Source organism: Pristis pectinata, chromosome 3 (genome assembly GCF_009764475.1).
Source record: "Pristis pectinata isolate sPriPec2 chromosome 3, sPriPec2.1.pri, whole genome shotgun sequence".
Lineage (NCBI taxonomy): Eukaryota > Metazoa > Chordata > Chondrichthyes > Rhinopristiformes > Pristidae > Pristis > Pristis pectinata.
The window spans coordinates 1,699,413-1,719,177 of record NC_067407.1 but is presented as its reverse complement, the minus strand read 5'-3'; the positions used below and the strand labels follow the sequence as shown (position 1 = coordinate 1,719,177).

General features: G+C 49.9%; 1 protein-coding gene across 4 annotated transcripts in view; it reads left to right on the top strand.

The window, feature by feature from the left end:
• slc44a5b (solute carrier family 44 member 5b) overlaps positions 1-19,765 on the top strand; it is a 135,374-nt gene that overhangs the window by 27,552 nt on the left and 88,057 nt on the right. The window contains exon 1 of one of the 4 annotated variants that reach the window (XM_052011891.1): positions 16,342-16,443. The exons of the other annotated variants lie outside the window; for them this stretch is intronic. Within the exon in view, the coding sequence (XP_051867851.1) occupies positions 16,434-16,443 (10 nt within the window). The 5' untranslated portion in view covers positions 16,342-16,433. Of the gene's footprint in view, positions 1-16,341; positions 16,444-19,765 lie in introns of those variants that run through there. 4 annotated transcript variants of the gene reach the window in all.

Sequence of the window (19,765 nt, the reverse complement as noted above, 5' to 3'; positions counted from 1 at the left end):
CATCGTAGAACAGCAGGAGGTGAGCACGTGGTGTCATTAATGAGAAAGCCACGTTCTGGGAGTCCAACTTCACAGCAGCAAGTGCTACAACCACTGTGAAATGCTTGGCAACCCAGTAAAACAAAGGCTGCACAAGGGGTGATACAGACACATGACTGACAAATCAAAGTGCAAATGAAGGCTGGTTAAAACAGAAATGCAGGCACCGGGATTGAGTTGAAAAGCAGAGAAGTTGCACATGTCCATGAATTAGACATCACCAGTCTCCATATCCCACCGGGAGCACCGTGCACAGTTCCCGTCTCCATATCGCACTGGGAGCACCGTGCACAGTTCCCGTCTCCATATCACACCGGGAGCACCGTGCACAGTTCCAGTCTCCATATCACACTGGGAGCACCGTGCACAGTTCCAGTCTCCATATCACACCGGGAGCACCGTGCACAGTTCCAGTCTCCATATCACAGCAGGAGCACTGTGCACAGTTCCGGTCTCCATATCACACCGGGAGCACCGTGCACAGTTCCAGTCTCCATATCACAGCAGGAGCACTGTGCACAGTTCCGGTCTCCATATCACACTGGGAGCACCGTGCACAGTTCCCGTCTCCACTGGGACAGTGTGTGTGGCTTCGATCTGTCTGTTGACTGTCCATCAGTACTGTGACCAGTGCAGTGGGGGTTGGGCAGATCTGTTCTGTGTAGAGACAATATGATCACTTTTACTGTGACTATGCAAAACAAAAGCACTATTTCCACAAAGTTGGCAATTTCTTTGAAGTTTTGGTGTTTGGAGGAAGATTTCTTCCACACCCATCCAAGGGCATCTGTGTATGTCCCTGGCCTAACCCCACCCTCCAGCACTGGGTGTCCAGCTTGCTGAAACACTGACTGGTTTCTCTTTCCACAGATGCTGCCTGACTGGCTGAGATCTTCCTGCACTTCTGTTCTTGTTTCACATTCCAGCTTCTGCAGTTTTGTTTGGTTTCCTAGACATTAGAAACTCGTGAATGGTCTGTGAAGCCATTTAAGTTGTGAGAAACAGGAGCGTCTAAAGCCAGTGTGCACAGGTTTGGAGTAAGGGGAAGGAGGGTTGTGGCGATCTGAGGAGGAGTCTTTTCCCCCAGAGGGAGGTTTTAATCTGGAGTGCATTCCCTGAGGTGTGGGGGGGTGGAGTCAGAGACTCTCACAACATTTGACAATCTGGACAAACTCTTGAATCACCGAGGCAGAGAAAGGTCCGGACCAAGTGCTGGGGAATGGGGTTGGTGTGGGTGGGTACTGGAGGGTTGGCATGGACACAGTGGGCTGTAGGACTCTATGACTCCATGAACATGTCCTCGTGGATGATGTGGCATGAGATATTCCTTTATGATGGGGGTTTGATGCAGTGTTACTCTAGGTCTGCTGATGGTGCTGACATCATGGAGGCTTACAGGGTCAGAGGACACTGTATGTTTCCCCTGGGTGCTTCACTTTCCTCCCATAAAGAGTCATAGAGCAATACAGCACGGATACAGGCCCTACGGCCCAACCAGTCCATGCTGACCACGGTGCCCACCCAGCTAGTCCCAATTTCCTGTGTTCGACCCATATCCCACCAAGCCCCACCCCTCCATGTACCTATCCAAGTGCTTCTTAAATGATACTGTTGTACCTGCCTCACCCACTTCCTCTGGCAGCTCGTTCCATATACTCACCACCCTCTGTGTGAAAAAGTTGCCCCTCAGGTCCCTTTTAAATCTTTCCCCTCTCACCCTAAACCTATGCCCCCCAGTTTTGGACTCCTCTACCCTGGGGAAAAGACTGTTACCGTCCACCTTATCTATGCCTCTCATGATTTTATAAGCCTCTCATGATTTTATAAACCTCTCTAAGGTTACCCCTCATTCTCCTATGTTCCAAGGAATAAAGACTCAGCCTGGCCAATCTCTCCCTATAACTCAGGCCCTCGAGTCCTGGCAACATCCTCGTAAATCTCCTCTGCACTCTTTCCAGTTTAACCACATCTTTCCTATAACAGGGCGACCAGAACTGTCCACAGTGCTCCAAGTGCGGCCTCACCAACTGCACTTGTACAACTGCAACATAATGTCCCAACTCCTGTGCTCAGTGCCCTGACTGATGAAGGCCAGCGTGCTAAACACCTTTTTCACCACCCTGTCTACCTGTGATGCTGCTTTCAACAAGCTGTGCACTTGTACTCCTAGCCCCTCTGTTCCACTACACTCCCTAGTGCCCTACCATTCACAGTACAAGTCCTACGCTGGTTTGACTTTCCAAAATGCATCACCTCACACTTCTCTGTATTGAAATCCATTTGCCACTCCTCGGCCCACTTCCCTACAATAACTCCTTCACTACCAACAACATCTCCTAATTTCATGTCATCTGTAAACTTACTGATCAAGCCTGTGCATTCACATCCAAATCATCTATTATAAGTAACAAGTAACCAGGGTCCCGACACCGACCCCTGCGGCACACCACTAGTCACTGGCCTCCATTCCGAGAAACAACCTTCAACCACCACCCTCTGCTTCCCACCTCCGAGCCAATTTTGAACCCACCAAATGAACTCTCCCTGGATTCCATGGGACCCAACCTTCCAGACCAGCCTACCATGTGGGACCTTGTCGAAGGCCTTGCTAAGGTCCAAATAGACAACATCCACGGCCCTACCCTCATCTGCCCTTTTGGTTACGTCTTCAAAAAAACTCTAAAAGATTCATCGTGCATGACTTTCCATGCACAAAGTCACCTTGAGTCCTCCTAATCAGACTTTGTCTATCCAGACGCTAGTAGATCCTGTCCCTCAGAATTCCCTCCAGTGACCTCCCACTGCTGATGTCAAGTTCCCCGGCTAGTCCTTGCTGCCCTTCTTAAACAACGGAACAACATTACCACCTACCAATCTTCAAGAACTTCACCAGTGGCTAACGATGAAGCAAGGGCCTCTGCAATTTCTTCTCCGGCTTCTCACAAAGTCCAGGGATGCACCCCGTCATAAATCCTGGGGATTTATCCACCTTAATGCTGGTTACCAAAGTCTGGTTCATGTTGAGTCAGTTTTCACTGCTCCCAAAGTCCGACAGTGTGACCCAGTTCCTGCTGCCAGTCTCACACGGAGATAATTCCTGCAGCTCCACAAACATTGTAAAGGCCCCCTCCACTCCCTCAGCTCCCCACCAAAGTGCAAGTTGCTATAGAGTCTTAAACATGGAAAAGGGACATTCAGCCCAAACCCATGCCGGCCAAGATTCCCATCTGAACTAGTCCCATTTGTCTTTTGAATGTTGTAATGTAAATGCTGTTTAGATGAAGCCATTTAAAAAAAAGCTTACAATATCCATGATGTATGGACAGAAGCAATGGGCTCAGAACCGAGGACGCCTGTTCAACCTTTGTAACCAGGTGGTTGGGTCCCAATTGGAGACTGCAGCCAGTTCTGAGCTGCTTGGTGCAGAGGAGGTTCACTGGGATAGTCTAGGGACAGGAGACCAGCCCTGCAGGGAGGTGGATGGGGCTGAGGTTGTTCTCAGTGTAGAGGAGGTTACTGTGGGATTTACTGCAGGCATTCAAAGTCAGACAGGGTTTGATGGAGTAACTAAGGGGAGATCTTCCTGGAGACACCGGAGACTGCAGCTGCTGGAATCTGGATCAACAAACAATCTGCTGGAGGAACTCAGCGGGTCGAGCAGCATCTGTGGGGGGAGGAATTGTTGATGTTTGAGGACAAAACCCTGCATTAGGACCTGACGCAGAGTTTTGACCCAAACTGTTGACAATTCCTTTCCCCCCACTAATGTTCCTGGGTTCAGCAGAGGATGTGAAGCACTGTGGAAGGGGACACACAGCCCGTGAGGACAGTGCGAGGTGATTCACCAGGATCTGTGCAGATGGTAGTGCATAAATATTTAAACAGACTGGGCTGTGGGGGAGGGTGGGGAAGGACTAATTGGAGACTCCTTCACACAGGAAGAATGGGTTGGAAAACCTCCAAGCTTATACAGACTCTGCAATTGAACAAATATAACTGTTTGTCATTGATGGAATAAACCTTGGTAAACAAACTGGTGATGAATTAGAATCAGCATCAGGTTTATTATCACTGACTTAGATGACGTGAAATTGTGGCAGCCGTACGGTGCAAAGACATAAAATTACTATAAATCACAAAAATAAATAAATAGTTCAAAAAGAGGAATAATGAGGCAGTGTTCATGGGTCCACAGACCATTTGGAAATCTGACGGCGGAGGGGAAGAAGCTGTTCCTGAATCACTGAGTGTGGGTCTTCAGGCTCCTGTACCTCCCAATGGTAGTAACGAGAAGAGGGCACGTCCCGGGTGGTGAGGGTCCTCAGTGGTGGATGCCGCCTTTTTGGGGCACCGCCTCTTGAAGATGCCCTCGATGGTGGGGAGGGTTGTGTCCGTGATGGAGCTGGCTGAGTCTACAACCCTCTGCAGCGTCTTGCGATCCTGTGCATTGGAGCCTCCGTACCAGGCGGCGATGCAACCAGTCAGAATGCTCTCCACCGTACATCTGTAGAAATTTGCAAGAGTCTTTGGTGACAGACCAAATCTCCTCAAACTCCTAATGAAGTAGAGCCACTGGCGTGCCTTCTTCATGATGGAGCTCACACCTTTGTGTCCCCATTCCTGGTGCGGAGATCCCTGTGTCTGTGTGGGTTTCCCCCGGGTGCTCCAGTTCCCTCCCACATCCCAACGACGTGCAGGTCAGTGGGTTAATTGGCCACTGTAAATTGCCCCCAGTGTGTGGGTGAGGGGTAGAATCAGGAGGGAGTTGGTGGAAATGTGGGGGAAATGGCATTGTACTATGAGCTGGTATAGACTTGAAGGGCTGAATAGCCTTTTGAAGGAAATTATCCATGGAAGGGCCTGAAAGAGACAATGGCAGTGAGGGCACAGATGGCCAGACAGAGAGTGAGTGAGTCAGACGCAGAGAACAAAGTGTTCTCTCTGCAGCCCTGACTGTGGTTCATTTCTCAGCCGTTATCTCGGAATGGGATTATTCCGGCTGTGTGTGTGTCGTTGTCTGCATGCTCTTCCTGTAGCTGGGTGCAGTCGGAATCTCGGGCACTGTAGATACGTTGCTGTTCAGTTGCCAAATATACCTCAGGTCAGTGGGTGGAACCTTTCCTCTCCCTGTCAGCTGGGAAGGTTCTCCAACAATAGGAATCCGTCCAGATGCTGAAAATAGCTTCCACTTATCACCTCAACAGCCTCTGGGAGCATCTGCCTGGTACACAGTCCCTGTGGCAGGGTGAACAGAGAGAGGAATCGTGGTCCGTCTGTGTTTACAGTCGCACCTCGCCTCGTGGTCTGTGAGATAGGAGCATTTGTCTGGGTGTTTGATAAGATAAGATCTCTTTATTAGTCACATGTACATCGAAGCACACAGTGAAATGCATCTTTTCCATAGTGTTCTGGGGGCAGCCCGCAAGTGTCTCCACGCTTCCGGCGCCAACGTAGCACACCCACAACTTCCTAACCCGTACGTCTTTGGAATTTTGGAGATCTGATGGGATAGAGCAAGGAAGTGGGTTATCACCACCAAACTTCCAGTGCGGTGTGGCACAGTGGCACAGCGGGCAGAGCCAGCTCCAGAGACCCGGGTTCGATCCCGACCTCTGGTGCTGTCTGTGTGGAGTTTGCACGTTCTCCCTGTGACTGGTGGGTTTCCTCCCACATCCTAAAGACATGTAAATTGCCCCCAGTGTGTGGGTGAGGGGTAGAATCTGGAGGGAGTTGATGGGAATGTGGGGAGAATGAAATGGGATTAGTTCAGGATCAGTGTAAATGGATGGTTGATGGTCGGCACGGACTTGATGAGCTGAAGGGCCTGTTTCCCTGCCGTATCTTGCTATGATTCTTCAAGTATTGGAAAGATGGGCTCTCGCTCTCGCTGAGACCACGAATAACTGTGAGAACGGTTCCTCTCCAACACATTGTCGAAGCTGTTAGACCATCGTTAGACCCGTCTCCAAAGAGGAGGATTCCAAAAAAAAGTGTCAGGGTTTAGACCCCAAACTGCAGCATAAGTACCAACCTCAGCCAGCAGATGTTCTGCTCTTAAAAGGCAGCATTTTAACCTACTGTATTAACGGCCAAAAACTAGTCCCCACTCAGAATTCCAATCTGGGGTAAATGGATAGGAAACAAACACACTGGCAAAACATAGAAACATAGAAAAACTACAGCACAGTTCAGGCCCTTCAGCCCACAAAGCTGTGCCGAACATGTCCCTACCTTAGAAATTACTAGGCTTACCCATAGCCCTCTATTTTACTCAGCTCCATGTACCTATCTAACAGTCTCTTAAAAGACCCTATCGTATCCGCCTCCACCACCGTTTCTGGCAGCCTGTTCCATGCACTCACCACTCTCTGAGTAAAAAACTGACCCCTGACATCTCCTCTGTACCTGCTCCCCAGCACCTTAAATCTATGTCCTCTTGTGGCCACCATTTCAGCCCTGGGGAAAAATCGAACCGATCAATGCCTCTCATCATCTCATACACCTCTATCAGGTCCTGCCTCATCCTCCGTCGCTCCAAGGAGAAAAGGCCGAGTTCCCTCAACCTGCTTTCATAAGGCATGCTCCGCATTCCAGGCAGCATCTTTGTAAATCTCCTCTGCACCCTCTCTATGGCTTCCACATCCTTCCTGTAGTGAGGCGACCAGAACTGAGCACAGTACTCCAAGTGGGGTCTGACCAGGGTCCTATATAGCTGCAACAATATCTCTCGGCTCCTAAATTCAATTCCCCGATTGACGAAGGACAATACACCATATGCCTTCTTAACCACAGAGTCAACCTGTGCAGCCGCTTTGAGTGTCAACATCTTGCATCTATAAAGGAGATGGGTCTAATTAGAGAGCTCCGATGATATCCCAAGTCCCTTTTAATTCCCATTTTAAGTCATAACTGGCAGTAGAATACCTTCAATATTAACTAACTTATGATCTCAGTTAAAGTTTAACTCCTGTTCAATATTCAGTCACAGTTCTCACTTCATTACTTCTTCCTCATCGAGCAGCTTTGCAATTAAGGCACAATATCCATTATTCACCTGTTACTCTGCTGTTACCACGAGCAGGCAGAAGATTGCTGAGTTACTGGAGAATAATGGGAAGACCTTACCTCACCGTCATGATTTACCTGCCAGACACATTATATTTCCCATAGCTTTCCTCCTGACTTACAGCATTCCTTCTGTGTGCTGATTGCCCTGGTACATTCACTGCCTGAGATGCTTCGAGGGTGGGAATTAGAGTCATGGAGTCACACAGCACGGAAACAGGCCCTTCGGCCCAACTTGTCCATGCCGACTGTGTTGCCCAGTGAACTGGTCGCATCTGCCCACGTTTGGCCCACAGCCCTCTAAACCTCCCCTATCCATGCACTTATCTAGATGGCTTTTAAACGTTGCTGATGTGCCCGCCTCAACCACTATTTCTGGCAGCTCATTCCAAATATGCACCACCCTTTGTGTGAAGAAGCTGCCCCTGATGTCCCTTTTAAATCTCTCCCCTCCGATCTTAAACCTATACCCTTTTGTTTTAGCACCCCGTTCCTGGGGGAAAGACTGTGTGCTTTCACCCTGTCTACGCCCCTCATGATCTTATACACCTCTATCAGGTCACCCCTCAATCTCCTACGTTCCAGGGAATAAAGTCCTGGTCCATGCAACGTCTCAGGGCCCCAAGTCCGGGCAACATCTTGGTAAATCTTCTCTGCACTCATTCTAGTTTAATGACTTCTTTCCTATAACAGGGCGACCAAACCTGTACACAGTGCTCCAAGTACGGCCTCACCTACATCTTGTACAACTGCAGCATAACTTCCCAACTCCTGTAGTCAATGCCCTGACTGACGAAGGCCAGCCTGCCAAATGCCTCAGTCCTCAGTCTCCTCAGTTCCTCTACTCCAGTACAATGTAGTTCTGATCTTACTGCAAGGTTGACGGGAACCAAACGAGAAAAAGCTGCAAAAGCTGGAAACCTGAAACAAAAACAGAAAGTGCTGGAAACGCTCAGCAGGTCAGGCAGCGTCTGTGGAGAGAGAAGCAGTTACCGTTTCATGTTCAGAGAAGGTGTGTTGACGAAGAGTCCTCAGACCTGAAACGGCTGTTTCCCTCTCCACAGATGCCGCCTGTTCTTATTCCAGGGAGAAAGAACTTTATCCGTGTGGGGAGATGCAGGTCTGTTCTGCTTAGAGTAGGGAGGGTTAAGGGGAGGTTGGAGAGAGAGCTCAGAACACAAGTCCCTCTTTTGTAACTCAGCCCTTGGAGCCAGCTCTCTTCCTGAACAGGGTTGTGCTTTGTAGGACAGTTCAAGGGATTTTCCAATCCCGGATTTCAGTATTTTTAAAAGTAACAAACAAAACATGTTGAAATAAAAGACATTTTTAAGGAATGCTGTTGAATACTGTGCACGGTTCTTCCTCTTGGGAAGTGCCCTGGAAATTATCTTTCCTTTCTTGCATACTTGGAGGGTGTGTGGGCAACATATGTCCCACTGGGAAAGGGCCATGTTCTATCATGCTACAACAACTTGTCCCAAAGTAACACACAGCTTGGGAGAAGGTTTATAACACACTCAGCTGTTAAAACACAGACACATGGACTCATCGGGGAAACGGTGGTGTTTAAATACTCTTCCAAGGCACATAGATTGGCAATGCAGTCACTGCAGGTACTGGAGGTATCTCAGAGGGAATTGGCCCAGCTTTTGGGATGAATCCAATTAAACCCACTACCGGGAGAGAGCATCAGTCAGTGGGATGACACTGAAGCTGGAGCTGGAACGGAGAGAGTTCAGGTGAGAGTTATGGCTTTGTTCCCTCAGCGGAAGATTGATCCTGCCCTCCAGGGGAAGGCAGAAACAGAAAAGGAACTGATTTGGATTTCTGCAGAATGTTTCCAACAGCTTCATGGCTGTTGGATGATTTCTGAAGTAATGCTAATGTTGTGATGTAGGAGACACAGCTGCATATGTGTGCACAGCACGATCCCAGAAAGACCAGTGACCTCATCATCTGGTGACCTTGGCAGAAGAAGCAATTGGTGAAATAAGGTCATGGGATCTTTCAAATTCACCCGAGGTAGCGCTGTGGGGGTCAAGGTTAACATGGGGAACCAAAGTGGTGCAAACCCAACAGTGTGGCAATCCCTCACTACCACCCCTCCCTCAGTGTGACTCTCCCTCATTACCACCCCTCCTACAGTGTGCCCCTCCCTCAGTACTGTGCTGGCCACCACCATAGATTGACGTGCTGAACTAGTGTGTGACTGGGACCTGTGATCTGTGACCCTCTGCCTCCCGCGCTGTCAAAAGATCTGTATCCTACACCCACAACAGTGGGCCGACAAGAGAGTGCCTTGTACCCAGGGCAACTCTGATGTTCTTCAGCGAGTTAGTGACGCTTACAACTGAGCTCATTAGTGGCTGGACAAACACTTCCGGCTGCAACTTATTGGTATCATTACATTTTGGTTCCCAAGAGAAACTAAGGAATAAAATTTGCATTCCTTATGCTGATTAATACAGAGAATAATGTTCTTTCCCTTGGATAGTTGTATGTAATTTTATGCAGAACAAGATTAATTTGCATTTTTATAGCGCATTGCTTCCTCTCTTGGAAAGCACTAAAGGTTTATGGAAGCGGGTGATCATTAACAGTGTCACGCCCTGTCTGATGAACCCTTCACTCCAAAGGATAATCACTCTGGTAATAGGTCCTCCAGGTGGATGGAAGCATAGGTACAAGAGGTAGAGTGGGTGAGTGAGGGGGAGAGGGAGAGAGGCTTGCCCAGGGATCTACAGCTTCATGTCTTAGAGAATAGAAAGGGGCCCTTCGGCCCACCAAGTCTGTGCTGACCATCACCCACCTATTTACACCAACCCTACACTGATCCCATTTCATTCTCCCCACATTCCCATCAACTCCCCCCAGATTCTACCCCCGCCCCCCCCCCCCCCCCAGCCACACACCGGGGACAATTTACAGCGGCCAATTAACCCACTGACCCGCACGTCTTTGGGATGTGGGAGGAAACTGGAGCACCCGGGGGAAACCCACATGGTCACAGGGAGAACGTGCAAACTCCACGCAGACAGCGCCGGAGGTCAGGATCGAACCCGGGTCTCTGGAGCTGTGAAGCAGTGGCTCACTGCACCACCTCTCCACATTTCTCAGTATCTCGCAAATTCCCTTCCCACGTTCCATTGCATCTTTCAGGCAGTCAGTCCCAGATCCCAGCCACTTAGTATGTGGGAACAGTGATCATATCTCTACAAGTTTTCAGATAGTTCAGGACAAGGATAAGGCTGGTCATCAGGGAAAGTACTGAACTAGGGAAAGGCTAATGAGAACGTATTAGGCAGGGCTGGGGAGAGTAGATTGGGAGCGGCTGTTATTGGGTAAGTCCACCTCTGACGTGGGAGTTGTTCAAAGGCCGGCTGGTCAGAATTCAGAACCAACATGTTCCTGTGAGGGAAAAAGACGAGGATGGCAAGGTTCGGGAACCCTGGATGTTGAGAGATGTTGGAAATTTAGTGAAAATGAACAAGGAATCTGAAATCGGACAGGGCCCTTGAGGAATCTAAAGGAAGCAGGAGAGAGCTTACACAGGGAATCAGGAGGTTAAATGGGCCGTGGAATGTCCGTGGTCAGTGGGACTGAGGAGAATCCCAAGGCATTTTATACATACATTAAAAACAAGAGGGTCAGTGGGGAGAGGGAAGGACCACTCCAGGACACAGGAGGGGATTTCTGCCTGGAGCCAGAGGGTGTGGGCAGGGTTTGGAACCAGTGCTTCACATCGGAATTCACCACAGAGAAGGATGGGGAGGACGGTGAGATCAGCGAGGGGGATGTTGATATCTAAAGGAGGAGGTGTTGGGGCTCTTGAAGAACATTAAGGTGGATAAATCCCAGGGGCCTGAAGGGATCCATCCCAGGTTATGGAGGGAGGTAAGAGAGGAGACTGCTGGGGCCTTGACAGGGATCTTTGTGTCCTCTTCAGCCGCAGACGAGGTCCCAGAGGACTGGAGAATAATGTTCCTTTGTTTAAGAAAGGCAGTAGGGACAAAGCAGAAAGTGATGAGCTGGTGACCCTTCCATCAGTGGCAGGGAAATTGTTGGAAAGATTCTTAGAGACAGGATTTCCTAACATCTGGAACAGCATGGACTTATTTGGGATTGTCAGCATGGCTTTGTTCAGGGGAGGTCATGTCTGATAAAGTTGATTTAGTTTTTTGAGGAGGTGATGAAGATGAGTCAGGAGGGTAAGGCGGTGGATGTTGTATACATGGGCTTTCGACAAGGTTCATCGGATCCTGAGGGGCAGGGACTGGATGAAAACACACAGTCTTTTCCCAGGGAGGGGGAGCTAATGACAAGAGTGCATCAGTTTAAGGTCAGAGGCGAGAGATTTAAAAGGGACATCAGGGGCAGTTTCTTCACGCAAAGGGTGGTGCGTATTTGGAATGAGCTGCCAGAAACAGTGGTTGAGGTGGGCACATCAGCAACGTTTAAAAGTCATCTAGATAAGTCCATGGATAGGAGTGGTTTAGAGGGCTGTGGGCCAAACGCGGGCAGATGGGACTAGCTCACTGGGCAACACAGTTGGCATGGACGAGTTGGGCCGAAGGACCTGTTTCCATGCTGTATGACTCTAAGGTTCCTCATGGTCGGCTGATCCAGAAGATTAAGGCACATGGGAACCACAGAGACTTGGTAATTAAGACAAGATCTCTTTATTAGTCACATGTACATCAAAACACACAGTGAAATGCATCTTTTTGCGTTGAGTGTTCTGGGGGCAGCCTGCAAGTCAAAACTGGCTTTGCCACAGAAGGGTGGTGGTGGAGGGGTGTTCTGGCTGGAGGTCCGTGACCAGTGGTGTTCTGCAGGGATCGGTGTTGGGACCTCTGTTGTTTGGGATATATGTAAATGTAGCTGGGCTGATTAGTATATTTGCAGATGCCACAAAAATTGGCAGTGTTGTGGACGGTGAGGAAGGTTGTCAAAGGATCCAACAGGGTACAGACCAGTTGGAAATGTGGGCTGAGAAATGGCAGATGCAGTTTAATCCGGACAAGTGTGAGGTGTTGCACTTCAGGAGGTCAAATGCAAGAGGAAAATTTGTAGTAAATGGTAGGACCCTCAACAGCATCGATGTACAGTGGGATCTTGGGGTGCAAATCCATAGCTCCCTGAAAGTGGTAACACAAGTGGATAGGGCGGTAAAGAAGGCATACGGGGCATTGAGTATAAACGTCAGGAAGTCATGTGGCCGTATAAAACTTTAGTCAGGCTGCACTTAGAGAACTGTGTGCAGTTCTGGTCACCCCATTACAGGAAGGATGCAGAGCCATGGGGAGGATGCAGAAGAGGTTCACCAGGAAGCATGATCTATAAGGAGAGGTTGGAAAAACATGGGTTGTTTTCTCTGGAGGGGTAGAGGCTGAGGGGAGGCCTGGAGGGGTAGAGGCTGAGGGGAGGCCTGGAGTGGTAGAGGCTGAGGGGAGGCCTGGAGGGGTAGAGGCTGAGGGGAGGCCTGGAGGGGTAGAGGCTGAGGGGAGGCCTGGAGGGGTAGAGGCAGGGACAGGATAGACAGTCAGAGTCTATTCCCAGGGTGGAAATGTCAAATACTAGAGGGTACAGGTTTAAGGTGAGAGGGGAAGTTTAAAGCAGATTCATGAGGCAAGTTTTTTACACAGAGGGTGGTGGGTGCCTGGAACCGGCTGCTAGGGGGTGGAAGAAGATATGATAGTGGTGTTTGAGAGGCATGTAGACAGACATGTGAACAGGCAGGGGATGGAGGGATACAGACCATGTGCAGGCAGATAGGATCAGTCTGGATTGGCATCATGGTCGGCACAGACATGGTGGACCAGACGTGATGTTCCTGTGCTATGTTCTGTGTTCTAGCTCAGTGTGGGGAACGTCCTCCACCTCTCCCCCCAGGTCCTTCTGCCTGAGCTGTTCACTCTGTGTCCTCTGCAGCCCACCCTTCTGTCACTGGACACACCTCCTTAATTACTCAATAAAATGTGACTTGGGACCACTCCATTCACTCTCCTCTGCACCTTCTCTGCTGTGAACTTCTCTGCCATCTTCTCCAGTGGGGTCATGAGGTGCTACAGCAGGTAGCGATGCCCCGCAGCTTCAAGTTTAAGAACAATATTCGACGGGACGATTCTGTAAATGAAAATGCTTTTGGGTAATTGTGAGTTTGCAACTTGCTGCAATGATATTTTGTTAGAAAGTGCCAGTGTGCTGCACATCCTGTCCTCCACATGCTTCCTGAGTGTGGGCCCAGCTGGGGTCTACTCTGCTTTATGGAGGTTCCACTTCATCCTGCTTGACTGTTCCCCGAGACCAGCCCCAGCCCCAGACCCCATACACTGCCTCCAATTCTTTCCGAAATAAGGGAACCAAAGCGGTGCACAGTATTCCAGGTGTGACCTCACCAACACCCTGTACAGCTGCCACAATACTCCCCTATTTCTAACCTCTAACTGCCCTGCAATAAAAGGTTGAACATTCAGCCCGAGGAGGAGAAACATCTCCACTCGATGGGTTGAAGCCTCTTGTGCCCCACGTCCCTGCCGAGTCCTCATGACCTGTGTCCAACTACCATCAACCTGTCACTGCACGTGATCAGGGTCTGATCGCCCACCAGCTCTGCAGGAGAGAACTCAAAGACTTCAGAAGTACTTGTATTCAAATACAAAGACCCTGGGAAAAAATTCATTGTGAAGAAATATCTCCTCAGGCTGAGGGTTCAACCCTTCAGATGCAAGTGGAGGTTGCAGTTCAGAAATAGGGAAGTCTCCTTGCAGCTGGTGAGGCCGCACCTGGAGTACTGTGCACAGTTCTGATGCAGTTACGTGAGAGACTATGTACTGGTATTGGAGGCAGTCCAAGGCAGATCCCCCAGGCTAATTCCTTTGATGGGAGGGTTGTCCTATCACCAGCAGCTAAAGAAGTTGGACCTGTATTCTCTGGAATTTAGCAGAACGAGGGAGACCTCACTGAAACATCTCAGACCCTGAGGGACAGGACAGGGGAGATGTGGAGATTCCACCAGTGGGAGAGTATCGAACAAGGGGACACAGTTACAGGATTAGGGGGCGGACATTTAAAACCTGAGGTGCGTAGGGACTTCTTCTCACAGAGGGAGGGCAACCTGTAGGATTCTCTGCCCCAGAGGGTGTGGAGACTGGATCACTGGGGGGATTTAAAGAGGAGGGAGGTAAATGTTTGAAAGATCCGGGAACTGAGGGCGATGGGAACTGGCACAGAAGAGGAACATAGAAGAGTACAGCACAGAACAGACCCTTCGGCCCACAATGTTGTGCCGACATAGCTAATAGCTCCTACCTACAGAAGGCCCATATCCCTCCATTTTCCTCTCATTCATGTGCCCATCCAAGCCCCTCTTCAAAGCCCCCAATGAATTTCCCTCCACCACCCTATCAGACAATGCATTCCAGTCATCCACCACTCTCAATAAAAAACTTACCCCTCACGTCTCTTCTGAACCTACCCCCTCTCACCTTAAATGCATGTCCTCTGGTATTGGATCGCTCAGTAATGGGAAAAAGATATTGCTTGTCCGCCCTATCTATGCCCCTCATAATTTTATACACTTCCAACAGATCACCCCTCAGCCTCTGCTGCTCCAGAGAAAAGAACCCAAGTTTGTCCAGCCTCTCCTGATAGCACATGCCCTCTAATCCAGGCAGCATCCTGGTAAACCTCCTCTGCACCCTCTCTAAAGCCTCGACATCCTTCCTATAGTGAGGTGACCAGAATTGCATGCAATACTCTAAATGCAGCCTAACCAGAGTTCTATAGAGATGCAACATGACTTCTTGACTCCTGTACTTAATACCTCGATTAATAAAGCAAGCATTCCATAAGCCTTCTTCACCACACTGTCTACCTGTGTAGCCACTTTCAATGAGCAATGGACTTGCACCCCAAAGTCTCTCTGCTCTTCAACACTGAGGTGTTAATCCCAGGAAGCTGAAGCTGCTGACACTCTCCACCGCTGGTCCACCAGTGAGAACTGGCACGTAGTCCCCGACTTCCCCTTTCTGAAGTCAACGACTAGCTCCTTGGTTTTGTTGCTGTTGAGTGTGAGGTTGCTGTTGTGGCATCACTTAATCAGATGTTCTACCTCACTCCTGTACGCTGACTCATCACCACCTGTGGTCTGGCCAACAACAGTGGCCTGGTTAGCGCATTTATAGATTGTATCGCAGCTGTGCTTAGCCACACAGTTGTGGATGTAGACACGGTCGAGAAGGGGTGAAGCACGCAGCCCTGAGGTGCGCCTGTTGATGGTCAGCGAGGAGGAGATGCTGTTACTGATCCTCACTGATCGAGGTCTACTGATGAGGAAGTTGAGGATTCAGTTGTAGAGGGAGGTAGAGAGGCCCAGGGCTGGGAGCTTGCTGATGTTTGGAGGTGATGATAGTGCTGAACGCTGAGCTGCAGTTGATGAACAACAGCCTGACAGTAGGTTGTAAATGGCAGAGGCCCTGGCATTAATCTCTGGGCCACCCACTGGTAACAGCCTGGTGTCCAACAACGGATCCTCCTTCACAGCTTCCTCTGTTTCCGACAGTTCCCCCAGCTCCATGCGTCCCAACCTTGCGAGTGAAGCTTAGGTGTGGCACTGAAAAATCTTCCGAAAAATCAGATATGCTCCATCCATGACCCCCCCCGGTGCTCGAATGGAACTGTCAGACTTGACAATTCACAGGACCATGTTAACCAGGGGTGAGTGGAGCAGCTGTGAAGACGAGGGACTGGATGAACCATTGCTGGCCATTGTCCGTGTTCCATGGAGAGTTTGTCAGATGCTTTGGCATATTCTGGTGCTGGAGGAATGGAGTTTTTAGGGTCAGAGAGTTCACCCAGTCCGTGCCGACCATCACCCACCCATTGACACCAACCCTACACTGATCCCATTTCATTCTCCCCACATTCCCGTCAACTCCCCCCAGATTCTACCCCTCACCCACACACTGGGGGCAATTTACAGCGGCCAATTAACCCACCGACCTGCACGTCTCTGGGATGTGGGAGGAAACCGGAGCATCCGGGGGAAACCCCCGCGGTCACAGGGAGAACGTGCAAACTCCACACAGACAGCGCCGGAGGTCGGGATCAAACTTGGGTCTCTGGAGCTGTGAGGCAACTGCCCTGCCTGTTGTGTAACTGTGCTGGTTGTTGTGCTGTGGTTACACAAATCCTCTTCCTTCCTCATAACTGCTGGGATGTGACTGATCCAGTGTGAGCAGCTGAGTCACGGAAACGTCTGCCGATTCACTCCATCACTCTGAGTTGTGGGACTGACTGGATCAGCCAGGGGTCTGCGTCGGAACGACATGTCGAAAGGTGGGAGTGTCCGTGTCAGGCTGTTGGTGGATGGTGTGTGGGGTTTGATGTGGATGCGAATGCACAGGCTTGATCAGTAAGTTTGTGGATGACATGAAATTAGGAGGTGTTGTTGATAGTGAAGAAGGTTATTGTAGGTCACAGGGGGATCGTGATCAGTTCGGGAAGTGGGCCGAGGAGTGGCAAATGGATTTCAACACAGAGAAGTGTGAGGTGATGCATTTTGGAAAGTCAAGCCAGTGTAGGACTTGTACTGTGAATGGTAGGGCACTAGGGAGTGTAATGGAACAGAGGGACACAGGTGTACAAGTGCATAGTTTGTTGAAAGTGGCGTCACAGGTAGACAGGGTGGTGAAAAAGGTGTTTAGCACACTGGCCTTCATCAGTCAGGGCACCGAGTACAGCAGTAGGGACATTATGTTGCAGTTGTATAAGTCGTTGGTGAGGCCGCACTTGGAGCACTGTGGACAGTTCTGGTCGCCCTGTTATAGGAAAGACGTGGTTAAACTGGAAAGAGTGCAGAGGAGATTTACGAGGATGTTGCCAGGACTCGAGGGCCTGAGTTATAGGGAGAGGTTGACCAGGCTGGGTCTTTATTCCTTGGAACGTAGGAGAATGAGGGGCGACCTTATAGAGGTTTATAAAATAATGAGAGGCATAGATAAGGTGGACGGTAACAGTCTTTTCCCCAGGGTAGGGGAGTCCAAAACTAGGGGGCATAGGTTTAGGGTGAGAGGGGAAAGATTTGAAAGGGGCCTGAGGGGCAACTTTTTCACACAGAGGGCGGTGAGTGTGTGGAACGAGCTGCCAGAGGAAGTGGGTGAGGCAGGTACAACAGGATCATTTAAGAAGCACTTGGATAGGTACATGGAGGGGCGGGGCTTGGAGGGATATGGGTCGAATGCAGGAAATTGGGACTAGTTGAGTGGGCCCTGTGGTTGGCATGGACTGGTTGGGCGGAAGGGCCTGTATCCCTGCTGTACTGCTCTATGGCTCTATGACTGTTGCATCACCCTCTCTGTGGGATATTGCTGTGTACAAATTGGCTGTCTCCAACTGTTCAGAGGTTTCAGAGTCCTTCACCGGCTGGCTGGTGCTTTGGGACGAGTTGTTGTCATGAACTGCTGGGTATATACTCCAGTCCTGGCCAGCTGCCTCGGGAAGGGTTGTGTTCGGAGCCTGGGCTGGAGGCGGGGCAGGGCGATTGGTGGAAGCACAGTCATTAGGTTCCAGGTATAAACAGCATCTGTTGTTGATCATTGTGGTCAATAACCCACTGCACTCGCAGGCTCCAGACCCTGCCAGCTGTTGCTGATTGGTGGATGTATGAGCAGCTTTGACCAATTAGAACATCCCAGTTAATTCACCACTCAACCCCCTGGATTCTAGCCCTCTGAAATAAAACCAGGAAGGTTCATGTTGATATTCAAGGTTAATGGCAGGACTCTTAGCAGTGTGGAGGAACAGAGGGATCTTGGGGCCCATGTCCATAGATCCCTCAAGGTTGCTGCGCAGGTCGATAGGGTTGTTAGGAAGGCACATGGTGTGTTGGCCTTTATTAGTCGGGGTATTGAGTTTGAGCCGCGAGGTGATGTTGCAGCTCTGTAGAACTCTGGTCAGACCACACTTGGAGTATTGTGTTCAGTTCTGGTTGCCTCATTATAGGAAGGATGTGGAAGCTTTAGAGAGGGTGCAGAGGAGATTTACCAGGATGTTGCCTGGATTGGAGAGCATGTCTTGTGAGGATAGGTTGAGTGAGCTGGGGCTTTTCTCTTTGGAGAGGAGGAGGATGAGAGGTGACTTGATAGAGGTGTACAAGATGATAAGAGGCATAGATCGAGTGGACAGTCAGAGACCTTTTCCCAGGGCGACAATGGCTAACACGAGGGGACATAATTTTAAGGTGATTGGAGGAAGGTATAAGGGAAATGTCAGAGGTAAGTTTTTTACACAGAGAGTGGTGGGTGCGTGGAACGCACTGCCGGCAGAGGTGGTGGGGGCAGATACATTGGGGACATTTAAGAGACTCCTAAGAGACACATGAATGATAAAAAAAATAGGGGTCTATGTGGGAGGGAAGGGTTAGATAGATCTTAGAGCAGGATGAAATTTTGGCACAACATTGTGGGCCGAAGGGCCTGTGCTGTGCTGTAGTGTTCTATGTTCTGTGTTAAAATACTGGAAACACTCAGCAGGTCAGGCAGCGTCTGTGCTGAGAGAAACAGAGATAATGTTTCAGGTCCTTGACCTTTCATCAGAACAGAAAGGGAATGGACGTGAAATGTTTCTCCCTCCATAGACACCTGCCTGAGTGGTTGAGGATCCTCAGTGTTTCTGGTTCTGCCCTGTGTGACCTCAGAGTTTAACTCTGTTAGCCTCTGTACAATCACTCCAAAGCTAGTACGTTCATTATCCCGACCTCCGGCGCTGTCTGTGTGCAGTTTGCACGTTCTCCCTGTGACCGTGTGGGTTTCCCCCGGGTGCTCCGGTTTCCTCCCACATCCCAGAGACATGCAGGTCGGTGGGTTAATCGGCCGCTGTAAATTGTCCCCAGTGTGTGGGTGAGGGGTAGAATCTGGGGGGAGTTGATGGGAATGTGGGGAGAATGAAATGGGATCAGTGTAGGGTTGGTGTCAATGGGTGGTGAATGGTTGGCAGGGACTCGATGGGCTGAAGGGTGGTGGTAATTTATCTGAAGTTGGTGAAAAGATGTAGAATAGGGATTTGTAAAGTGTGTTTGTTTGCTGGGTCTGGGTATCAATGACCAGGTCAGCATTATCCCCTTTTTTGTGTCTGTCTAAAACTAGAGGGCACAGGTTCAAGGTGAGGGGGGAAAGATTTAAAGGGGACCTGAGGGGCAAGTTTTTACCCAGAGGGTGGTGGGTGTACGGAATGAGCTGCCAGAGGAAGAGTTAGAGGCGGGTACAATTATGTTGTTTACAAGGACCGGAACATGGATAGGAATGGGTTAGAGGGATACAGGCCAAACGCAGGCAAATGGGACTAGCTTCGGAAGACACCTTCGTCAGCATAGATGGGCTGATGGCCTGTTTCCCTGCTGTATGACTCTATGACTAACTGCCCTTTGAGGAGGCGGGAGTTAGCTGCCTCCTTCTGAAGGAGCTCCCACAGTGCTGTTGGGGAGGGAGCTCCAGGGTTTAGCCCCAGTGATGATGAAGGAACAGCGATGTATTTCCCTGGAGCGAAGGAGGCTGAGGGGAGGCCTGACAGATTATGAGAGGTGTAGGCAGGGTAGACGGTCAAAATCTTTGTTCCCATGGTAGGGATATCAAAAACAAGAGGGCACAGGTTTAAGGTCATA